The sequence below is a fragment of the Elaeis guineensis genome, chromosome 4 (genome assembly GCF_000442705.2).
Source record: "Elaeis guineensis isolate ETL-2024a chromosome 4, EG11, whole genome shotgun sequence".
NCBI classification, from domain to species: domain Eukaryota; kingdom Viridiplantae; phylum Streptophyta; class Magnoliopsida; order Arecales; family Arecaceae; genus Elaeis; species Elaeis guineensis.
In genome coordinates this window covers 41,276,930-41,302,081 of record NC_025996.2, presented here as the reverse complement: position 1 = coordinate 41,302,081, position 25,152 = coordinate 41,276,930, and the positions used below count along the sequence as shown (strand labels likewise).

The 25,152-nt window shown below is 38.7% G+C and overlaps 1 protein-coding gene and 1 long non-coding RNA gene across 5 annotated transcripts; both read left to right on the top strand.

The window, feature by feature from the left end:
* The first annotated feature begins 1,402 nt into the window (after nucleotides 1–1,402).
* Nucleotides 1,403–3,066, top strand: LOC140857481 (uncharacterized). Its single transcript, XR_012140942.1, has 2 exons — nucleotides 1,403–2,419; nucleotides 2,512–3,066. It is a non-coding gene; the product is annotated as an uncharacterized lncRNA (long non-coding RNA).
* Nucleotides 3,067–5,699: 2,633 nt separating this feature from the next.
* On the top strand, nucleotides 5,700–24,653 carry LOC105042892 (FT-interacting protein 3). Of its 4 annotated transcripts, XM_073256424.1 has the most exons (5): nucleotides 5,700–5,880; nucleotides 5,969–6,092; nucleotides 7,350–7,388; nucleotides 21,410–23,865; nucleotides 24,047–24,271. In XM_073256424.1, the coding sequence occupies exons 4-5, from the start codon at nucleotides 21,469–21,471 to the stop codon at nucleotides 24,089–24,091; spliced, it is 2,442 nt and encodes an 813-aa protein (XP_073112525.1). In that variant the 5' UTR covers nucleotides 5,700–5,880; nucleotides 5,969–6,092; nucleotides 7,350–7,388; nucleotides 21,410–21,468; the 3' UTR covers nucleotides 24,092–24,271. The 4 variants fall into 4 exon arrangements, with proteins under 4 accessions (XP_073112525.1, XP_073112522.1, XP_073112523.1 ...); XM_073256421.1 differs by having other exon boundaries at nucleotides 5,701–5,880; nucleotides 21,410–24,653; XM_073256422.1 differs by lacking the exon at nucleotides 7,350–7,388 and having other exon boundaries at nucleotides 5,701–5,880; nucleotides 21,410–24,653.
* Nucleotides 24,654–25,152: the final 499 nt, after the last annotated feature.

Below are 25,152 nucleotides of genomic sequence, written 5' to 3'. Positions count from 1 at the left end.
TAATCATTTTGTTTCTTTAATTACATTAACTTCAAACAGACATTAGGAGAAAGCTTTTGCTGTTTAACTTCTTATTTGCTTTCATATTCACGACATTTTCTCCTTTTATGTTTTTGAAAAGAATTTCTCTTTTTAAAATTGAAAATACTTGTCTTCTTTACTAGGTTTTTCTTCATCTACTTTGTGTTAATTTATCTTTTTACCTTAGCACTATTTTCAAATTATGGTCTTGATTTTTTATGGGCATCATTTATTTAATTACCAAAATATTATCTTGTAAGATGTCAACACTATATATTTTACCTAATTATATTCGAGTGAAAATTTATTTTTTTAGAATATTTTAGATATTCTGATAACTTATTATTTTTGTGATTTTGTAATTTTTTTTTACATGCATTGCATATATTTACATAATGGTGGCAGTATGTACCAACGCATCTTTCCCATTCATATAGATTATCACAAAAAAAAAAAAAAAAAGAAAAACTGATAGACAATCAATGTCATGAAACCTTAACATGAACCAAGATGATACTGTGAGACAACTATATTAGAATGGATGACATAAACCCGAATAAGCTAGAACATATAGAACGGAAACCAATTTATTTTGTATTGGCTTTAAATTAGTAAGTTGAGTGATTCAATCACTGTAAATAAAAGCTAAAACTCTATATTATATGAGATTTTTGTTTTGCAGATGTGACGGAGCATTTATATAAGTCTCGCATGAAAACCACCAAAAAAATTGAAAAGCAAAATATCACAAGATGAGCCTGAGGTAGTCCCCATGTCAGTCTAGAGTGCTCCAAAATAAAAGAGGTGCCCAATCCGTAGCACCATTCAGCTCTTAATAGATGTGCCTGATACACAAAGAGATGGCCCCTTGCAACAATCTGAAGATGTCACACAATAGTAAATAGATAGCATCCAAACTAGCATGCAATCCAATCTATCCCACTATTGTTGATGAGTCACCCTTAGTGACAAGACAATCAACCGCCAAGTTGAGTCTTGCATAGGTGATGCCCACCTAGGCAACCCGTAACTTCACACTGAATATTATGGTCTCCAATAGATGGCTCCCAACCATGGCTACTAGTCTTGAGTCTAACCCGTAGATTATAAACCTAGCTCCTCTACTGCTAGTCACATTGCTATTAAAGTTAACCTTAAAGAAGGTTGAGGGTTGGGGGCTCTCATGTGATAAACGTCCTATTAGTCACTCCACAAGCTGAAAGAGAGTCTCAAGAATCTAGAATTCTCAATGCCATACCAATCAATGACGCGTGAATAATCCTAGTAGCTGGAGCTAGCATTCTCTTTAAGATAAACCTCATAAAAGACCTCCTCAACTCAAACATCAGGCCATTCCTGAATAACCAAATATGATATGTAATATATACAGCTCAGATAGATTCCTAAGAATCTAACTGCCTTGGAGCCAACACTGAGCCTCATGAACTCATGAAAAATTTGAATAGGTGTTTTTGACTGGACAACCACCGATATGGGGCCAATCATCTCCAGATCTGCCTAGCTCTCAAACACGAAAATAGAATATGCCTCACTATCTCGTCCCCTAACTTACAACATAGATAGATAGCCAAGAGATCCATACCTCGATCCCCAATACAGATCTGATGGGAAGATGACCCCAGACAACTTTCTATACAAAACAAGCTAATTCTTAGGTATATCCAAACCTCCGGATCTAAGCGCCATCCAATCGTCTAGCTAGCTTTCTACTGTACACACCATATAGGTCCCTAACTACCATCCTCCACCCACAAGAAGATCACCACAATCTCACATCATGGCTGTCATGGATGAGAGTCACTAGGGAGAACACCCTCTTGGCCAATTCATCACTAAAAATCTAAGCCATTATTGCAGTACTACAACCTCTGCCCTCAGGTCGGAACAAATCATAGATTCTTATGAACTCTTCTACTTTGGTACGCACAAAAGTTGGCCATCGGCTTAATTGAAGATCAAAGAGCCATGCGTTATGCGGGAAGCCTGCAATTCGTCCGTCCTCCACCAACCATCTGATCTAAGTCATCATTGTTGGGGTTTGAGAATAAATCTCCCTCTATATAGAGGAATAACGACAAAATTTCTCATACAAGAGAAACCATATTGATCCAGTTCTTGGGTCATCTCTCAACTATTTCATTCAAGCTCATGATATGTGCCACAACCATAACCATTCAATCTTTATCTTTTTTATTTTTGGCAAGCATTCAATCTTTATCTTATGGGCCACCTAAATGAGCTAATCTTTAACTGTACCCAAAAAAAAAAAAAAAAAGAGCTAATCTTTCAGCCAGGATGCAAGCTTTTGCCACCATTAGACCATAATTCAAACTAAACCTGTTTCCAAGATGCCCCACATGTGTGCACAAATGTCAAGGTGGGTTGTTCATAGCATCAAGGTGAAGTAAATCCAAATCTAGATTGGATTTGTTATGAAGTGCAAGTTATTTCATCTCCATTACGTTGCAGCATTGTCCAACCCTTGAAAGCTTGGTTTAGTGGTGGGAAGAGAAGAGCCGTCACTTGTTTGATGAAATGCCCGGGCGAATTAAACCGTTGAGGGGAGGCAGTAGCGGTGGAGCGACAGCGGGAGGGGACCCTCCATCCTCTAGAATGTGGTGGTGGGCCTCACTGGAGAAGTAGCTCGTTGAGATCTGCTTTCTCGGTGCCGAGGTGGAGAGCGGCGGAGTAGAAGGTAGTAGTGGCGGTGATAGAGTTGTGTAGCCGCGAGAGACATGCCGAGGAGGAGTGCTAGAAATGGGACTGTTCCCAAGCTTGGTGAAGGGAGGGTAGTGAAGAACGGTGGTGAGGAAGGGTCCATAAAAACCATGACTCCAGAAAGTCCGAGCCTCCAGTGATGTTCAAAGGTCGACAGTAGTCGAGAGCCTTGTGTAAAGGTGTGTTTCTCCGCCTGTTTGATGAAATGCCTGAGAGAGAGGGACCATTCCGTGGGGGAAGAGGATTTTTCTCTCTTTAATAAGGGCTGTTTTAGTAATCTAATAAAATTGGATTGAATTTTCTGTTGGATTTATGGATTGAGAAAACCATTCAGATATTATCTGTATTAACCTCACACTCTTTTGGCCAGGACCTTGCGGAAGAAATAGAAAAAATCTTGAGGGTTTGTTTGATTCGCAGAAAAAAAAATTCTTTCCTGAAGAAGTGATTTTTGATAATATGATACTTGAAAAAATAATTTTAGCATATTTGATTGACTATAAAAAAGTGATCTATTGTAGAGTGCTTTATATTTGGTTGAGTATTTTTTTTAAAAAAATTATATAAAATATTTATTATATATTTAATAGATATAAGATCATTTTTTTTTGCTCCGTATTAATATAATATAATATTAGTTCACCATAATTTATTATATCAATATAATACTAATATATATATATGAATATTACATCAATATAATACTAATATATATTAATGTAATATTAGTATTTTAATGTAATATTTGTTAATATAGATATTAGTATAATATTAATATAAATATTAATATTGATATAATATTATGTTAAAAGGGTAGTATTGAAAAGGTATTTTTGGAGAAAAAGGGCTTCCAATTTCTATCCCATGACAATTTCAAAAATCCACTTCCTCCATGATTTTTTTTTTCTTTTCCATCAAATATGCAAATTATATTCTTATAGAAAGATTTTTTTCCAATCTTTCTCTTTTAAAAATTTCAAACAAATAATAGGGATTTTCTCTGCTTCCTAGAATCATAATACCCTTCTCTAATTCCCGCAAAGCAAACAAGTTCTGGGTTCTCTTTTTTTTTTTTTTTCTAATTTCTGCACACCGAAAGGTAAACACACTCGGGCTGGACGTCAATGGATCCTTAGAAGGGCTTGTATGCCAGAATCCAGCAGAATATTCCTGTTCTTTTTTAGAGAGGGCCTTTTTTTTTTTTTTTTTTTGTATCATTTTATTCGTGCCATGGAATGGGGGCGATGTGGTCACCACATTCTCAAGGTGCGCTGGCCCATTCTCAAGTCACTTACATTAACTAAACATATCCATTTAACTATAAAAATATGATTTCAAAGAATAAGATCTTTTAATGAAATAAATAGATAAGCCACGTGCATTGCATGTGCACGTATCAACAAAGAAAAAATGAATAAATTAATTAATAATAATATATTGTTGAATGCTGACAATTCTACCAAGATTAGACCATTTCTCCTCCATATATTAGCATGCCCACAAAGAATATCACACTAGATTCTCGGGGGACCATTCTCAACCAACAACCCCTATCTTTAGGTAAGATTGAAACCTTTCCCATCTAAGTGTGAAACACACCCACATAAATGACGCCACATGCATTATCGCCATATTAATCTTTCAAAAGGATTCGATTATGTCCCATCCTTTTAATAACACCTAAATTATATATATACATCAAAAGGCCCGGGGTTATCGCCTTTTGATGAATTGATTTATAGTTTTCTCGCGATGCTGACCCTTGGATTATGCCACATATGGACCTCAAAGCACTCTAAATTTCGCCGTTACATGGATCTTGAAGCGACGGTGGATCCATGCGAAGGAAGTAGAATCCTTCTTTCGTGCACAAGATGCAACCCTGTCCCCACCGCGCACTTGTTGGACCCGCGGCACCTGTCGTGTACGGAATTCAGCTATAACCTGTGGTCCCTGCTCACCGCAAGAGCGGCGAAATTGCCCTCGAGTTTTAATGATGGGGTGGTAGCTCGCGAGTCAGTCAACCTGTAGCACGCCTAAATTGTCAAAATTCGGTCATTTTTTAATGGAGAATAAGGATAGGTGAAGTCATCTTGAAAGTGCTTTTCCTGGCCCAAGTGATGTCAGCGATGCATTTTGTTAATGGATGTAGCGTAGATCCTACATTGCGGAAGAACGAAGATTTGCAAGGATAAGGATCGTAGGACAGGATAGGGAAGTTTGGAAAAGAAAAATAGTAAAGAATCATCTCATCTGGCAACATGAATCAAAAGATATAGATATTAACTTTCATAAGAAATATATGTGGGGTTATTTCACAAACAGAATGGACGAGTTAAAATGGTGGTAACCCCTTGGACCTTCCAAGAAAGAGTTACTGATTAATAGCATATAAATTACCATCAGCTCCTGTTTAAAGAAAAAGAAAAAGATAAATTATCGTCAATTTAATGTATAATAATTAGATATGCAAAAGATACGAAACTTGGATTTTTAGAATGCCAATTTTTTATTTCTTTAAAAAAATAACAGCCACCATTTATCAATTTAATTCTTTGCAAGATTTACTTGTAAAGAATAATCAACTATTATTTATTATCATAAAAAATAAAGGAGACAAATAGGTGAATATGAGGTTTTTCTGTTACTACCGAAAAAAAAAAAAAAATTATGTCGCCTGAAATAAAAATTCGAGGTAAAAGTATTTTTGTTTAAATGAATTACAAGCATAAATATGTCAAATTATGCTTATCATATATCAAAACTGTTGAAACGGCTGTGAATTTTAAACCTTGTGCAAGAACTCTCACCGTCTGGGATGCTTGTAATGGTGGTCAAGTGGGGGCACGCACTGGACTGTCGCGCTTGTTTTGTTGTCAACGTGGAGAACAGAGAAGAGAAAGCGATTAGTAGGGACGTTGTTATTTGTTTATGGAAGTTCTAAAACTAAAATTATGAAGGCGAAGAACCGGAGAAAAAGCGACGTCACGGAGAGGCAGAGATATCTTGTTTCTCTGATGGCGATAGGATGCCCCTCCCTTCCCATCTCCTTCCATTGGACCTACTCTTCTTCCAAGAAACCTCTCTCTCTCTCACACACACAGAGTGCTGCCTTCAAGGGTCTTTCCCTCCTGTTCCTCTTTTGTTTATTCTGTTTTGTTTCCTGTTGCCATAGATGGTAACACAACCTTCTCTTGCCACATGGCAGGCTTCAAGTGGCCCAAGGAGGAGGAGAAACCTCCAGGAACTCGAAGAGCTCACCAGCTCGAAATTTAAGGGGGGGGAGGCAGGACAGGATAGTGTACAAGAGCCAAGGAAGTTCATTTCAGAAGGTGAAGAACTTTGCCTCTTTTTAATCCTAATAATTCTGATCTTTCTTTCCTTTTTTGTTAGTTTTGTGGAGACTTTTTTTTTTTTTTTTTTTTTTTTTTTGTGGAAATTTTGTAAGAACAGAGCAGTTTGCAGGTTCTCCCCCCCCCCCCCCCAAAGTTTCTTTGTTGGGAAAGAAGTGAGATTTTGAAGGGTTTGCTTGGCTTTTGGGTCCTAAGAGGACTCACGAATAGCTGTTCCTGGGGTTTTAAGTCTTTTAGAGGTGAATAGGAGTAAGGACTAAGAAATTTGATTGGAGTTATATGAGTCTTTCAATTTAGAGTCACTAGTCCGACTTTTCTTCTTGTTTATTCTTTATCTGGAATTTGTAGAAGTTAGGGATTTAATGATTCCTTATTTTTTCACAAATAAGTTTGCTTTGTAAGGTGTCTGTCTCCTGATTCTGTTAGTTTGGATTCCCTGTAGCAAATCTCTCTAATCAATCTTGCAGCCAAAGAAGTGCAACTATATGTATAGGCTTTTTTTTTTATAGTAAATGACTCATATCAATTTAGGAACAAACTATGGAATACTACTTTCCATTTGGCAGAGACCAAAATTGAATCTGTGATGCAATTTTTGCATGCTGTTTACTTGAACCACTTCCTTACAGTGATAGGCAACCACCTCTAATTCTTTTACTGTATTATGTTTAGTATTTTATCTACTCCTATTTTTTTGTTTTCACCTCTTTCTTATTGCTTCTTCTCACCTGTTCTTGAAAATATTAAAGTATAAGAATGGAAATACTTTAAGCTAGCCAACAATTTCTTAAAGTCATTGTGGCCTAAGCCATCCCAATCTTGCTCAAACTACTTTTGCTTACTCGGTAGAACTGGCTTACACACTGGTTTGGTTGATGTCAAGCATTACTTGTAGGATCTTTTCAACAACCAGCCATGTACCGGTTTGCTGGGTAATGCTGGACTTGTAAGGATCTGTAAAATAATATCAAGTACAAGCATTATCAACCATTTGGGCTATGCATTATATATACTTGAGAAATTCTTGTTACATGTTTATAGCCATGTTAGGTAATAGGACATGTTTAAACATTATAAAAGCAGCACGAAAGTAACATTAATATATATTTTATCCCTTAATCTGTTAGAATTTCTAAGTTTTTGCTTGAATCATTTGTGTAGCTATAAGGCTTAATACAAAGTGACTAACTTTTTATTTTGAAGCTATAATTTTATTTTTCTCTTAATCATTTTCAGATCAACTTAATCATTTCTTTGTGACGGGGAAACCTTAAGGTAATTAACTCTATCATTCATCTTTCAGTTTCTCTTTTTTTTAACCTTTCCTTTCTCCTTGTTTACCTTTATGCTGTGGCATTCATGTATATTATTCAAAACAAATGAATCTTGATATGTAGGAAAACTTATTTGACTTTCTTAGCAAATGACTTTAGTTTCTATCTGGCTTCCTTATTGGATTGTGCTTGTCAAATTCTCTTAGAACCTCTTGATTGGTTTCTAAGAAATAATCAATTAGGCAAATGTTCATTCTTTGTGCCAATGATTTAAGTCAGTAAGTGCCATTGACAAGGGTTGGGTCACCTTGGGGCCAGCATGACACATAGCATGCCATGCTGACACATGGCACTCGCCAACATGCAATGGGCATGGGGTGTGAACTTAAGTAAAAGTTTGATACATTAAGGACTCATTTGATTCACTGGAAGAGGAGGGGCAGTGTGATCAAGGGAAAAATAGAGAAATACCTATGTTTGGTTGCAATATTCAAAGGAGAAATGGAAAGGTAGCTTGTCCATGGAAATAAGATTCTCATATTTCGTGGAAAAGAAAACTCTATGTGGGATATGGGAAAATCCAATTCCCACCGATTGAGAATTGGTTTTTCCTTTTTTTTTTTTTTTTTTTTGAGCAAAAGTGTCCTTAAGCTTTTAGATAGAATGGGGTTAGGTCTTTTCCTTTATTAAGGGTATGACAGGTGTTTTATATAACTTTCTCAAGAAAGTAAATGCTCAATCAAATATAAGCTGACTATAGAATGTGCCACTTTCCCATGGTCAACCAAAATTCAAAAACCACTTTCCTAGGCATCATATACCCAGGCATCAAATTCCCAGAGAAAACATTCCAGTGAGGAGAAATTTTTCTCATGAACCAAACCAGTCCTAAGAGTTGTTAATGAATTGAAAGTTAAAACAATATTTTAAACTCACATCTTCCCATAAAATAAAAAATGTGGGTATGTATGCTTGATGATTGATGAATACGTTATGGGATGTTACTTGAGGCATGACATAGGGGTGTAGTTGAGCCAAGCATGATTGATTCTGTGTTTGATTAAGCTTGGCTTGAAATTATTTTTCAGCATAACTCTTGAAATGAGCCTGATTATTTATTACCAGATTGAGCCTAGTTTCAAACCAAGCCCAACATGAGCCTGATCGATCCGCTTGATTCACAAAATTTCCTAGCACTAAAAAGTCACTATTTTGACCCAACTTCAGAAATCTAGATCTTGTTCTTGAGACAGAAAGTTGACCTTTATTTGATGGTTTTTTATTTTTAAATTATTTTTTGTTGAACTCAAAGGGGTTTTGTTCCTTATTTACTGTGATATGTAAATGGTCATTTAGTTAAATGATATTCTTGTAAAAACATTTTTTTAGTTGTCGGCTGACTGAATTGTATTGTGCAAAACCAACAAACAACCTCCCACTCCTACGATACAGATTAATGATGAGGGAGACAACAATCAATTTTGTTTTGGTTAATGCCAAGCCATTCTGAAACTTATCAACTTCATTGATATCTAGGGATGTGCATGGTACCTTGGACATGCGTGCCCCATGTTGGCTCCTAGCATGCAGGCTGGCATTGACTAGAACTTATAACCTTGATACTTGATGCATGTAGAAGAAATTTGAGTCACTTTTGAACTTACCTTTGGATCTATATAATCAGTAGCCCTTAACTTGAGTAAAGTCTCATACTTCTACAGCTGGCAAGTTCCATCAATTCAATTTGATATCCTTCCAAGGAAACTAATGACCTTAGCTGAATATAAGGTACCAGACTTTTTGTAACCACAATGTGGTAAATCTTCTTCTCTTGCCACATCATAACACAGTTTTGCTATAATCTTTGTTTCAATAATTCCAGAATGCTTGCATTTTTTTTTTTTAAGTATTTGGTGATTTGATAATGTTGGTCAATTATAGAAAATAATAGAGTGTCATGCTTACTTGCTGAAAATGAATTCGTTTTTTCCATACTTGATAGTGGTATAAATTCCAGCAGTATGGTACATGCAGGATTCCATATAAGCAGAGTGATTTGTTAGATGTTTTTATTCATTTTTCTATTGGGAATAAAATTGTGATTTTTACAAAGTAGAATATACACACATTTGACACACACATAATAATGTATTAAAATTATTTTATCCTTGATCACATGTATGTTTTGATGTACCAAGTTTTCTTAAGGGTCAACAAAACTACGGCAAAAGTCTGATCACCTATGGAGCTTTATCAATGTTTTCAGTGATTTTGGCTAGTTTTGACTGAAGCTCATTGAAACTGGATGATTTGAACATCTGAGATCATTTCCAAACTTCTTCAAGGAGATTGCTGTGCATATCAACACTTGGAGCTGATTACACAGGCTTGCAATCAGGAGACATAACCAACAGTTATGTACCATAGAGGGGGCTCAACTTGTATCTGGAGTTCTTGACCATGGAAAATTAATATAAGATGGCACAATGAATGAGCTAAGGTTTGCCGTCTCGGTACCGGACCCCATACTGGTGAAATTTCACTATAGTGTCAATATGCAGTATGGTACAGTACGGCTATGTTGGTATGGGGTGGTTTGACGTATCAATACCATATAGTATGCCACGTATCATCTGGTATGGGGCAGTACGGCAAATGCTGGACTAATATATGCATATAGATCCTTTGCCCTTAAGCGTAACTTCCTTTCTAGGGCCCTATTTGGTTTGTGAATAAAGAAGCTCTAAGTAAGGGGTCTATGCCCCAAATGCCTAAAGCTAGTCTTATCTAGCCTGCATATTTTATTCAGTCAACAGGCCTACATCTGTTTTCACCCAAATAAACCATTCGGCCACAAAACTTTATTAGTATGGTTGGAGAGGTTTTATTCCTCTTGATTTGCAAAAAGGTTAGCCTTCATCCACCTGTTCCTGCTTGGGCAAATAAACAGTGTTGACTACCATTTTAGTTTAGTCCAGCTCTTGAAGTAAAGATATTTCAGATTTATCCATGAAGAAGCATGATACAGTAAAATAAAGAAGAATACAAGAAATAGAAGAGCATATTCAATTTTCTTATTCATGAACAAACATGGCCTAGGTGTTCATTTTTGAAACCTATGCCTAAAGCATAAAACGGGCTTTCCTTTAGCTGCTACAAGTATGGCGGGATAACTCATTGGCCAACCGTTTGACATAGTACCAGATATTGTAGCCAAAATGGTGAAGAGAAGGATAATATGTTATGAGGAGTTTCTGAAGGAGTTTGATGCTGGTAAATTCTGTCTATTCAAATGTGTTATGAAAATAAAGGTTGTGCAGTGACCCTACCAGATGAAGATAATGTGCAGCTGGAGATAATGTAGTTTGGGAGGGAGCACAAACAATGTGATTCTTATCAGGTTTTTGGAAACAGCATGGAAGTGTGTGTTGGTTACTATATTTTTAAGCTGCATAGCTTAATGATAATACTTTGTGACTTAAGTTGTATGCAATGTTCTTCCTGTGTCAGTGACACAAGCTTAATGAATGATTTTAACAACAAGAAAACCACATGATATGAGGAGAACACTTATTTGAACAACAAAGGCTAAATTTTGTGAAGACTAAACTAGTGAAGAAAGTTCACATTTTAGCATTTAAGGCTAAAAGAGTTCTATAATTCATCTGCCTTCCCTTTTTTTTTTTTTTGAAGCTAAATTGCAGAGTAAATTCCTCTCAGTTAGAGATTTCAGGACTACATCCAAAGCAGAATAGCATCAAGGATTGGAGGACAAGTTTGCTTCAACTTAATGTAAGAGATACTATTATAAGTTTGTAGTAGAAAGAGAGAGAATCAGCAAAGATTACAAGTTCTGGGAGGTTGTCTAACACTTAGACAAGTGTGAATTAGAATTATGATTCACCAAACCATCCTGAACTGGACAGTTTCGGGCTGTACTGGCCACAAACTAGGACAGTTCGGCCTTTTGAATCGGAACATCAGATGAGAGAGAGGGAAAGAGAGGAAGAGAGAGGGGAGGGGAGGGAAAGACAGAACGTGCCGTCGGTGGCCTGGCGAGCCGCCGAGACCTTCGCAGCTCCGTGTCGCCTAATAGGACATTTAATTAAGAGAGATAAAAAAATGGAGAAAGATCGGGGAGTGAGATTATCAGAAGGAGGCGCAATCGGCAGAGAGGCCACCGGAGGGTGTTAGGTGGCCATTGGGCAACGAAAAAGATATGGACGGAGTAGCCACAGAATAAGGACGACTATCTCTGTTCATCACGTATTTTTTTTTAAAACAATGATGAATAGCAAAGCCGGCAAATCTATTACCGGCTTCACTTAATTGTGGTTAGGCTTTTTTAAGAAAACACCTAAAACAGGAGATAGAGCCGCAAGCCGCGATTTTGCCATTTGGCAGTCACGATAGTCAGTCAGAGACCCTCCAGTGGCCTCTCCGTTGGCTTCCCCTCTATACTTTTCTTCCCCCCTCTCTATCTCTCTCTCTTGGTTGCGATTTGATAGAGGAAGCGGAGGTCTTGGCTGCCCTCTGACTACGTCAGCAGCCCGCCTGTGGCCACGATTGGCATCTCCTCTGGTCATCCTTTCCCTCCCTCCACTTCCCTCCCCCTCCCCTCTTTCTCTCTTTTCCTCCTCGGTTCCTTTTTTCACTCCTGTGTCAGTTCATGCTGGTCCAGTCAGATACGGATCCATACGGACTCGTATCACCCGCCAGTCGGCCGGCATGGGTCCCAATACCGGTTCCACAAACCTTGATTAGAATAGACAAAGTAACCTAAATGATGTTATGCATTTAGAGCATGCTACTTTTCTCTTTTTGTGAATTCATCCATATTGTGCCAGTCTACACTGAAGTCCTTGCAAAGTAGAATGTAACTTAGTTTATTTAGTTTATAGGTCAATTAATGGTGTTTGCAGACATCTTTGTTTTTAATTCTAAAGCTGCATGAAAAGGGAATGATCCAAGGATTTCAATCAAAGGTTTGTTTCAATATTGTGGAATCTGATGCAATTTTCAAGGGATGTTGAGTCTATGAGCTTATTTTGCCTTGAAGATTCAAAAGCCGGTTCATTGAAGAAAATCATATTGAATGACAAGAAAAAGAAGGTAGAAAATAAGAAAGGAAAGTTTTCTATATCAAAAGAATAAGCAAAATGAATATCCTCGGCTACCAAAATATTTTATATACATGTCTCTTTAGGAAGCTATCAAACAAACTGCATTGAGGGTTAGTGGTCAATAAGGACTCTACACAACATGCTTTGTTTGACAAGTCAATTAACTTTATATGGCTCCTTCCTGAAGCAAAGCAATAGTTGATATAATAATAGGAGTGCCCTAGCAAATCCAGAAATTGGCTCCAAGTATTTAATGACCTTCAAAAGCTTCTTTTATATTACTATGATTATAAATCAACTTAGACCATAATGGATAAAGATTATGTTTTGAAGTGTTATGATGTAATGCAACTTGAAGTCTTAAACTTGTGCACCATAAAAAGAAAAGAAAAAGAAAAAGCCTAACAACTTGGTGTGCATGTTTTAACCTCAAAGCTTCTTTGGCGTCTTAAATGTACAAGACACATTTTTTCATCCTAACCCTTGTTTTTGTTGACTTTCTTGGCATTGGGCTTACCCTTGAGAGTGTTCCATATGTTAGAGTGGCATCCAATTCATGTGGAGCCCCCCTTATGCCAACTCAAAAACTTGTGCCTCTGCTTTCCTGGTATCAGTAAGAGAGAGGTGGTGAGGGCATGGTTCATTAAGGAAAAAAAAAAGAATGCCTTAGGGCTGTTGTGTGGTGTAGCAAGAGACACATAGACAAATGGAGAGTGGGAAAAGAGGAGAGAGAAGAGAAGAGAAGAGACGGAGGAGAGAGGGAAAAGAAAGAGGAAAGAGACACCCTTTCTTCAGATGCAGTGACCTTGACTATAGATCTTGTCCCTGGCACGTGATTGTGCAGCTTCAATATTCGGTACGCAACTTTGCAATGTCTCGCACAATGCTTGGTGATTTTGTGTGTGGATGATTGGCGTACTAGTTATGTATGCAAGTGATGATTCTTAAGTCGGGATTGATCGGCCTAAGAGGTCAAGTTATAACATCCCTATTGCTTGGTGAAATCTTATGGCCTTGTGATTTGTTTCTTATTAAAAGGTCTTCCATGTAAAATTGTGTGTACCTCTTTTATTTTTGTTTTTTTCTTGTCTTTATAGTTTGGCAATCTCATAGATCACACACAAAAGGGAACACATTGCTTCTGATAGTTGTATTAGAGCACAAGATTGGTATCAAGGATTCACTTATGCATCATGAATGGAATCATTGGTTGGATGATCAGTTTGAATTGGAATAACTAGTCGATATGGTGGGCTGTGATGGAAGATTTACCATACTAGGTGTTCAAAATTCTATGGAATAAACTTGTACCAACCAAGGGTGGGTAGGGCAAATGCCTATCAAGGGTTGTATTGACAAGGGTGTTAATAGGTATGCATGATACACCCTAGAGACTGTTTGTATGGCATTTTTTTAAAAACTATGTTTGCCGAAAAGGTGAGGTTATCAAATTAACTATCCCACTCATTGTTCTTTATGCGTGCTAAAGATAGATACACATATTTATCACATAACTTGGAATCTAGAATACATGTAAAATATATGGATGTTAAATTAGCATTTGGAAAGAAACTAGATTAATAAAATATATATTTTATATATTTTTAAATAATTAATTGCAAAAATATTTTTAAATATAAAATAGTCTTTAAAATATTTTTTAATTAAAGGCTTTCATAGATTGGATCAAGTTGGATAACATATAAAATAATCAATCTGAAAGGAAGTGTATTCATTGGGTTGATTTGAAATTTACAATGATTTTGGGCCTAAGCTTGGGTGGAACCCAAACAAAGCCAAATTGTAACCATTATTTTCCAAATTTTGGTAGCATTTGCACATCATTAGTTCCAAAATGCATTACTTCATTTTTTCCATGAAGTCACTATTAGCATTTTACAAGATTTTCCATCTCGATACCGGACCCTATACCGATATCATCCTATTATAATGTTGGTACATGTATGGTATAAGACGGCTAGGTGTACCAAGTGTCAGTACAGTATGAGACTTTGTGCTGGTATGATATAGCATACCTAGTATGGTATGTACCGATCATTACGGCAAACACTTTCTTAATATTATTTCAATGGTTTTTTAAAAGATTAATAGCTGGTTTTGTAGATGTAGATTGGCCCCTTCTTAACAACTTAGTTGGAAATTGACTTTAAACAACTATTTTGCTTGGGTTATTTTCAAATCTTTTGTTGTAGGTTTTGGTGATCAATTCAAATCTCGAATTATTTGTTTCTTGATCCCATGTTCATGCTCTAAACTTAATTTTGCAAAGTTTTCCCTTAGTTTTTGGATTAAATTTGAATAAAAGTTCAGATTTTGAAGAAATAAAGAAAGGATAAGAAAGAATGTTATCTAGCCATCCAAAATTTAATTTCAGTTGGCAAGCTGGATGGAGATGCTACGGTGGTTATTTTGGCAAATGGTATTGGAAGCTTACCAGGGGCCTTGATGGGGCAAGAGATAAGTGGTATTGCTGTGTATAGGTCACAACTGAAGTTGTTTGAGGGCAGAATGAACACTAGCGGAAAGAAGTCTTCATCATATTTGCAACATTAACAAGGCAATCATTTATTGATTTGGGGATCGCACAAGATGTCTTTTATTGAGATAAAAAAAATCCATCAAGTGTGTTGAGAAGGACCCTATGAAAGGAGAAGCATGGTAATGTCGGAGCTTGTGAGGGTTGGGTCTGATGCAAGCATGTGACATTGGGTAGGAGAATTGCCAAGCAAGGGAGACCCCTTCTTATGCCAACCAAAACCCATGCCTTTCCTTTCGTGGTATGGGTAAGACAAGGTGGTAGTAGCAAGGGTAATCAAAAAACAAAGCCCTAAGAAACTACTCTATGGTGCAACCAAACACAAATAGAGAGAGAGGGATGGTAGGGAAAAGAGAAGAGGAAAGCAGAGAAGTAAGATAGAAATACCATTTCTTTAGGTGTAAACTTTCTTGACTTGTGATCTCATAATTGACATGTGAGCGATGTGGTTGCAGTATCTGCATGCAACTTCGCAATGTCTTGTATAGATTTTGTACAACATGCTTTTGATGTGTTTTCTTGTCTTCCTCATTGATGATCTTGTACCTGGGTGATCGTTGGGTCCTGATTAATTGGTTTAAGAGCTGAAGTTGTAGCAACCTATTTCCTAGTGGATTGCTTTCTTGCTTTTTGGTTCTTTTTCTGTAATAGAGGTTTTTTCATGTAAATTTTGTGAGCCGCTTTTGTTGTCGTTGATTCTCTCTGTGATTTGGTAATCTCAAAGATCACACAGAAGAGAAGATTTTACTTTCCACCACAAACAATATTATTGATCAAGGAATTTTTAAACACTGGTGGAACAACAGTACATCTCACAATCTCAAGTGTCGGGATGAGGCACTGTTGTGAGTGTTGGGAAGGGGTGAGTCAGGAAATGGATCAGGACATGACTGAACATCGACCATCTCAAGTGTTGATAAGTGGGGCATCCCATCCCATGGCCCTATCCCATGATATTTAAAACCTTGTTATTGGTACTAGCATAATGGGACCTTCTATAATTTTTGTTGCTCCTACAAATGACTCATTTTTGCTGCATGAATCTTTTCCCACTTGTGCAAAACTAGCCTTTGAGTATAGCATCTTCTTTCATTGCTTCTCTAGGAATGCTAGATGAGGTCCAAAAATCTTTGTTTTTTGGGATAAAATCTGCATAGGGAGTTCTTGAGTCAAAGGGGGAGTTTTTATCATTATTAGTTGATTATCCAACTTGACTATGAATAGCCTTTTGGTGTGAGCATGGACATTTTGGTTCATACTTATATAAAACGATCGTTATTTTAGAAGGAAATTTTAAGTCATCCTAAGGACAGTTTACATGTCACGTATAAGTGACCTGAGAACTTGGCACTATCATGGTACATTGTGCTCCAACGAGCTGTGCTAGTGCTTGGAATGCATTGGCATGGCAGAGTGCAAACTATGGACATGCAGCCAATACCATGCCAATGCTCCTTGCATGGAAGGCACCAGGATGATACACATAGTGCCATGCCATGCTGATCGGCACTTATATCCATTCATAGGGATGATGTGAAATGCTAGAGAGTACAACATATTTGTGTTTCAGAATATAAGTTCATGGTGTTTTTTCACTTGATATGTGAAAGCTTTCTATCTAGCTTTTAGTTGTATTTTTTTCATAATATCTATGATAACAATGTTTGTGGTGCCTTCACCATCAAAAAGTGTATTTCTGCTGGAACTTGTCTGAGAGCATATGATTTTGCACAGTTTTTCAATTGGCTTTCACCCAGTTTCAGCAGTTTTTAATCAATTTTGGGCCAAAAGACCAAAATTGGTACAAACCAACCAGAAAGTCTATATTCGGTGAATATCTGGATATATTTTTTGGGTCATTTTCTTCATCTTTAAAGTTAATAGAAGCAATCATTGTGTGCTTGCTTGGATGGTATCACCTCTTGCCACTTGGGCAAGGGGGTAGGAGTTCAATTCCGGTTGGATTCAGCCCTCAAGGGGTGGGATATGTATATGGTAGAAGGTGGAGATTAGCCCCTCATAATCTCAGGAAAGGAAAAAAGTTAGAGAGTGGGAAAGCTTATTCATTAGGTAATGACACGGAATATTACAAATCAATTTATAAAAGTTTAACTTTGTTCTGCAAGTTCTAAGAAAATTTAGAAGCATTTGGATATTTATTTCTAACGAATTTAAGAGGAAAACAAATCAAATTTTACTAACTATTTATTGATACTAATAGGTAAATTTATAAAATATACCAAGATCTTGCTTATACTTCATTGAACCTCAAATTTGAGGAACAACATTTTGCAGGAATTAAGAAAGAAATCAAATCATTGTTTTAGATTCTGTTAATAAAGAAATGTAAACTGTGAGTTTCTTGCATCTTGACATATGCATATGCAAGATATTTTTATACATATCCACGTACTAACTTTACTAATGCAGATAATGTCTAATATAGAAACATGCATATTTGCTTTGTAGCCTCCTTTTTTTTAAGAGAATACTTTTTTTATCCTCATTGTTTTTAAATATTTCTCAATTTTAATATTTCTTGTCAAACCTCAGAAAACTAAGTTGAAACAACCAAACTACTTTACTGAAAATGAAACTCAATCAGGCTGACTAAAACCAAATTTGAATTTTTCTTGTTCGGAAGATTTATTGTTCTAAAGTTGTTCATATTGTTGCAGTCTAATAAGGTACTTTGTAGGGATCTTCTAATGGTTATTCTTTTGTTTTTTAGAATCATAAGAGTTCTATGTACATGAAAATCTGTTTAGTTGTGACATAAGGGACAATTTCTACTTGAGTTGTTGTATAGTTTAGCTATTGCTTCTTCAATTTATAATTTTTTGTGCCCTTAATCATTATGCATTAAGCTGAAAATTATGATAGTTGATTGAAGTTCGTATGATTTAAGCTTACTGAAATTAGTTTAATTTAAGCTTCCTCATTGACAAGGACTTTCAATCAAGATTTTAAATCCTATAGGATGGAACTGTCCTGATTTTTTCATAGAACGGGATGCGCCGCCATCCCACCCCATCCCGACATTTGGATAGAGGATGTCCCAAGGCATCTCAATTGGAATGCTGGGATGCTAGCAGGATGGCCCTGTCCCAATACATGGAATGGTATCTTATTCCGTGTCCCATGGGACATCCTGCTGGGACTTGAATCCTTACTTTCAACCAACAATTTTGTTGCCAGTTCATACCATATTGTATTCTTGATACATGCGATACTGTTGGTTTTCCGCATGATATTTGCATATTCTTTGCTTTTTGTGCCGTCCTGTGTCACTGCTTAATGACCTGTATTGGTGCACATTGTTTCAATACACTAGGAGAGACTAATATGTAATGTTATATAATATTTTTTCCTTTTAAACCTATGCTGAACTCTCTTGAACTTTCATGCATCTTTTTGAGGTGGTCCAAATCTCTCTCTCTCTCTCTCTCTCTCTCTCCTCTCCCCCCCCCCATACTCACTTTGAATTTGAAAGTGCAATTTTATGAGTAGGATGTAGTAAGTTATCTCACATTAGTGCTTGATGTGGTGGTGCATGTTCACAATGATGTTGTGGATATGAGCATATGCTGATTGCAGTAGCACTACTTATCTATGCTCCAAGGTTTGCCATACCATGCCGAACCGGCCAGTACACCCCATCTCGTACCGGACCGCGGGAACCGGCACGATTCGGCTAGTAAAATCGATACACCGGTGATACCGAAGAAAAAAGAAAGAAAGTGAGAAAGAGAGAGAGAGGGGAGGGGAGGGAGGAAGGTGGGAGCCATTGGAGGCCGGCTGGCCGTCGGAGGGCTTCCGAGCCCCGTATCGCCCGATAGGGCTTTCAAGAGAGCAAAAAAGAGAGAGAGGTGCTCGGAGGGGAGCGGAGAACTTACTGGACGGATGGTGCCTGCGTTGCGAGGCTCCCGTGGCCGACGAGCCGACGCCGACGGCCTGAGGGCGGTCGAGCGGGTGGAGCCCCTCAAGCTCCCGGTGGCCCGGGCTCAGCCGTCGAGCGACGGAGCCTCGAGGCTCCGGTGACCGGTGAGCCGACGGCCTGAGGCGTCGAGCTGGCGGAGCCCCAGGCCCGTTCGTTTTTTTTTTTTCGAAACAGACGACGTCTGTTTCGATTTTTTTTTTTAAACTTATGAAGTCGGCAACTGGATTGCCGTCTTAAGAATCTTCTTTTTAAAAAAATAAAAATCGTGAAGCCGGCAAATCGTTTGCCTACTTCACTTAAAACCATGTTTTTTAAAAAAAATGCAAAACAGGGGCGATGCCCCTGTTTCACGCCTGCGGCGCTGTGCGCATGGACTGCGCCCTCCGACGGCCACGGCGGCCAGTCGGAGGCCATCCGGCGGCCCCGCGGTCTTCCCCTCCTTTTTTTTTTTTCTTCCTCTTTCTCTCTCTATTTTCCTCTATTTCTCTTTTTTTTTTTCCGGTTCGGATCGTCGATTTGGTACGGTATGAAACCATACCGAACCGTACCGCTAGCCGGCCGAAACGGCCGACGGTACCGGTTCAGCATACCTTGCTATGCACCATCAGAGACACATTTTTCGTTAATGCAGAGTGAGTACAAATCCTTTCCACCTTTTTTAGTCTAAAAGCACAACTGCTTATTCATGTTGTTATTGCTAATATTTCTGTTTTTATGATAAGCGTAGATATCAAAAACATGATATGCAATATATTTAACCAAACAGCATACAAAAAATACTCTTTTCCCCATTGCTGGGGTTGTTCATGGCATCATAGACTAAGTAATGCAAACTTTGAAAATGACAATCATTTATGCCAACCACACCACAGTGACGATCACCTGCATGACCACATCAACTTTGTTTGGGAAGTTTTAACGTCTCCAGAAGGTTGCTTTTTCCAAAGTTCTTATATCTTTCTAGGAATGTTTACCAGATCAGGTTGTATGGCCCTGTTTATTACTGGAATGAGGCTTTTCAAAACTAATCTACCTAAATCAAGTCAATAGATTTACAGATGAACTAACTTTGAAGGAGATAATCATATGACCAAATCTTGCCCCCAATATTCAGATGCATGGTGACTGCAACAGTTTTTGAAAGCTATTTTTTTTTAACACATTGCAGATCTGCACATATTAAATGCTAATGTTGGGAATCTAATGTAGACATACTTCTTCATAAAACTGTTCCTGCGAATTTCATTTGCTCTGGTTTTGCAAGTTGCTTTATATGTTGTTGATGCTGCCAAGTCCCTTTATGGTGGAATGCACCTACTCCATTACAGTTATTCTCTGTGTTCAACTTCAGAAAGAAAACTAAGAAATGGAGTGTACATTATTTTATTAATAGAAGAAATACCAGTTAAATATATGCACCACACATCTGTTAAAACATTTAAAATGGGGACTATCGAGGCCCTTCCAACCAATTAAATAAGTTCTGTCTGCCTGCTATAGGAGACTAAAGCGGGTTTTGACTCCAAACTTCTTGTTATAGTTGGATGACCAGAAAAAGTGAACAGTTTGAGAATATAAAAGCAGTGAATAGTTAGAATTGTTTTCAATTTGTAAAACAAATTAAAAAAATATACTTTTAACATGGCTTGCAATTTTGCATTATTAGTTGAGAAATTTAAGATGCCATCCTTCTCTACTTCATAAAAATTATTGAAATAAACTTCACAAGTTTCCAGAGTAAATTATCTACATCATTTCGCCAATTGCTTTGCACCTTTCAAAAACCTACTTATTTCTGAGTAAGCACAGTTCTCTGAATTCCTCAAAGTAAACGAATTTGGGCATTTAAGTGACTGGAATCATCGGTTTTAGGTCTTTTTAAATGCTTTAGTACAATATTTACATGATATACCAAAAGACCGAATTTTTGTTGCGTATTTCATGCCTTCCTTATATTGCATATGCATATGCATGTACCCACATATATACATAGGTCTGTAAGCATGCAGCACATTGTATGTATGTGTGTATTGCCTAACAAACAGTCAGAAACGTGCATAATGTTTCTATCAACATTTACAGTAAGAGTGCTGGCAAATTTTGCTAACTATTGGGTTATTATAACTTTGTATTTGAGCACAAGGTGGGGACTGTTCATTCAACTTCTTGCTAATTGTTCTCCTGTAGAACTTATGTTAATCATTATGTCCCATTTTATATTGGTTTTACGATTTGTATTTTCATTTATATTTTTTTACATGGTAATTTGCAATTATTCATGGCACACATGAGGTTAATACAATAGCCTTTGCTGTATATTCTTTGTAAAAGTCACTAATAGTTTATTACCTTTATATGTGACATTTCACCAGTCTCTTTTTTTTTTCTTTTTCCCCATTCAGGTTGAGCTTACGGTAGGTGGAATCCCTTATCTAACTTCACCCACTCCCAGATTATAAAAATGAACAATCTTAAGCTGGGCGTTGAAGTTATTAGTGCCCATGACCTCGCGCCCAAGGATGGCCAGGGTTCTGTCAATGCTTGTGTAGAGCTCCACTTCGATCACCAGAAGTTCCGGACCACCATCAAAGAAAAAGATCTGAACCCTGTTTGGAATGAGCAGTTCTACTTCAACATCTCTGACCCTTCCTACCTTCCTAACCTGTACCTAGAAGCCTATGTTTATCATATCAACCAAGCCTCCAATTCCAAGTCCTCCCTCGGAAAGGTTCGGCTCTCTGGTTCTTCCTTTGTCCCTTACCCCGATGCTGTCGCCTTGCACTATCCATTGGAAAAGCAACATATCTTTTCGCGTGTGAAAGGAGAGCTTGGCTTCAAAGTTTTTCTCACTGATGACCCCTCAGTGAGACCTTCCAACCCCCTCCCAGCTGTTGATTCATTTCTCAGTACTCCTCCTCCAGTTCGCAGTCATCAAACTCCAGATCAATTCACCGGTCCAAATCCGAACTTCTTTTCAGAAAACAGAGCGGAATCAGTTCAGACCTTTCACCACCTCCCAAGAGAGCAGCACCAGCAACATTCCACAGCCCCAGTCGGTGACCAGCCAGTGAGGTACGCTGCCGAGATGAAATCTGAACCACCTCGGATTGTCAGGATGTTCTCATCGTCATCATCACAGCAACCAGTGGACTTTCAACTCAAAGAAACAAGTCCATTCCTTGGTGGGGGGCGCGTCGTTGGAGGCCGTGTGATACCTGGGGAGAAGGCGGGTGCTTATGACCTCGTGGAGAAGATGCAGTATCTTTTCGTACGAGTGGTGAAGGCACGCGAGTTACCAGCCAAGGATCTAACAGGGAGCCTTGATCCTTATGTTGAGGTGAGACTCGGAAACTTTAAGGGAACCACCAGGCACTTTGAGAAGAAGGCGAACCCAGAATGGAATGAGGTGTTTGCGTTCTCTAGAGAGCGATTGCAAGCATCGTTCCTTGAGGTTGTGGTCAAAGACAAAGATCTTGTCAAGGATGATTTTGTTGGAATCGTGCGTTTTGATTTGAATGAGGTCCCAACGCGAGTTCCACCAGATAGCCCTCTGGCTCCAGAGTGGTACCGTCTGGAGGACAAGAAGGGGGAGAAAATTAAGGGTGAACTGATGCTAGCAATATGGTATGGAACGCAAGCCGATGAATGCTTCCCGTATGCACTGCATTCAGATGCTATACTGCCTCCCGATTCTGCTGCTTCTCTGAGCTCCCACATCCGTGGGAAGGTTTATCATGCACCAAGGCTGTGGTACGTTCGAGTCAACATCATTGAAGCTCAAGATATTGTCGTGTCTGACAAAAGCCGCATCCCGGATCTGTTTGCTAGAGCACGGATAGGGCACCAGATATTGAGGACAAAGACAATTCAGTCTCGGACGGGGAACTGTCAGTGGAATGAAGAATTCATGTTTGTGGCTGCCGAACCGTTTGAGGATCACCTAATCCTATCTGTCGAAGATCGTGTCAGCGCCAGCAAAGAGGAGGTGATTGGCCATGTTCATGTACCTTTAGGGTCTGTAGACAGGCGTGCCGATGACCGGGCTATACTCCCGAAATGGCTTAACCTTAAAAAGCCAGTGGCAGTCGATGTGGACCAGTTGAAGGAGGAGAAGTTCTCAAGCAAGATCCAGGTTCGCATCTGCTTAGATGGAGGATACCATGTGTTTGATGAGTCCACTCATTATAGCAGCGACCTCCGACCAACTGCAAAGCAGCTGTGGAAGCCTCCAATTGGGTTGCTTGAACTTGGCATCCTTAATGCGGACGGGCTCCATCCAATGAAGACGCGGGAAGGAAGGGGAACAGCAGACACCTACTGCGTTGCCAAGTATGGCCAGAAATGGGTACGGACTCGCACCATCATTGACAACCTGAGCCCAAGATTCAATGAGCAGTACACATGGGATGTCTATGATCCAGCCACGGTCCTCACCGTTGGTGTCTTCGACAATTGCCAGCTTGTTGAAAGGGTTTCTGGTTCTAATGGCCCCAAAGACATGCATGTTGGGAAGGTACGCATTCGACTCTCGACTCTCGAGAGTGGACGTGTGTATACCCACACATATCCTCTAATAGTCCTCCACAGCTCCGGTGTCAAGAAGATGGGAGAACTCCACCTTGCAATCCGGTTCTCATCCACATCAACGTTCAACTTGTTGTATCAGTACTCGAGGCCCCTCTTACCAAAGATGCACTATGCACGTCCCCTTTTGTTGATGCAGCAAGAGATGCTCCGTCACCAAGCTGTCCAAATCGTCGCGGTACGGCTGGGCCGAATGGAGCCACCTCTCCGAAGGGAGGTGGTGGAGTACATGACTGATGCTCATTCTCATTTATGGAGCATGCGCAGAAGCAAGGCAAATTTCTTTCGCCTCATGTCGGTCTTCTCGGGCTTGTTTTCAGTTGGAAAATGGTTTGGGGATGTGTGTGCGTGGAAGAACCCCATTACTACTGTACTGGTGCACATTCTGTTTGTGATGCTTGTCTGCTTTCCAGAGCTGATACTTCCAACAATTTTTCTTTATATGTTTTTGATAGGGCTGTGGAATTATCGGTTCCGCCCACGCTATCCTCCCCACATGAATACGAGGATCTCTCATGCAGATGCTGCGCACCCGGATGAGCTTGATGAGGAGTTTGACACATTCCCTACATCTCGGGGTGCAGAGCTTGTGAGAATGAGGTATGATAGGCTGAGAAGCGTGGCAGGGAGGATTCAAACAGTGGTGGGGGATGTCGCAACGCAGGGGGAGCGGCTGCAGTTACTACTGAGCTGGAGGGATCCTCGTGCCACAATGATGTTTCTGGTGTTCTGCCTGTTAGCAGCAATGGTGCTATATGTGACACCATTCCAGGTGGTGGCAGTCATTGCAGGTTTCTACTTGATGAGGCACCCAAGGTTTAGGCACAAGATGCCGTCACTGCCATTGAACTTCTTCCGGCGATTACCAGCAAGGACAGACAGTTTGCTGTAAAAAAAAAAAAAAAAAAAAACAAAGAAATTGTGGATGGTTTTTCCTGTGAAACTGTTTCCATTAGAATAACTTGTGTACCTTTATTTTATGTTGTGCTGGTTTTGGTGGTTGTAGATGTTGTGGTGGGTGAAAGACCATAATAAATATTTGAGTTGTTGCTCCTTTGTCAATGCCTTTCAAAAAGACCTGTTCCGTGGATGCCTTCTGGTAGTTGATGACTTTTTATCTGATCTTCTGGGGCAGTTTTCATAGATCAATTGTGTATGCTTTTGTTTCCATGTAGGTGAAATGACTACTCTACAAAAGGGTGAATCAGGGTTAACTATTTGTATCATTGAATCAATTGTTGGTATTCTGCATCTCCTGTGTTTCATGAATGCAAATAGATAAAATGATCCAACCAACCAACGCAGCCTTTGGTGCATCTAGTTAACACCTAGTATTCTTGTTTTGGTGAAGAAGGATGCTTATGGTTATTATGATTGGTGTCTTATTTTTGTTGGAGCTGGTTAATTGCTGCATCTGCTCTCTAACTTTCCAATAGATTTGTTGGGAAAGAAAGCTCAAGGAGCCCAAGCAGGCAAGTTATGGTGACCTACTATCAACAGTCTCAAGAAATAATAATAAAAAATATAAAAAAATAATATAAATGTTTTGATAATAAGGAAG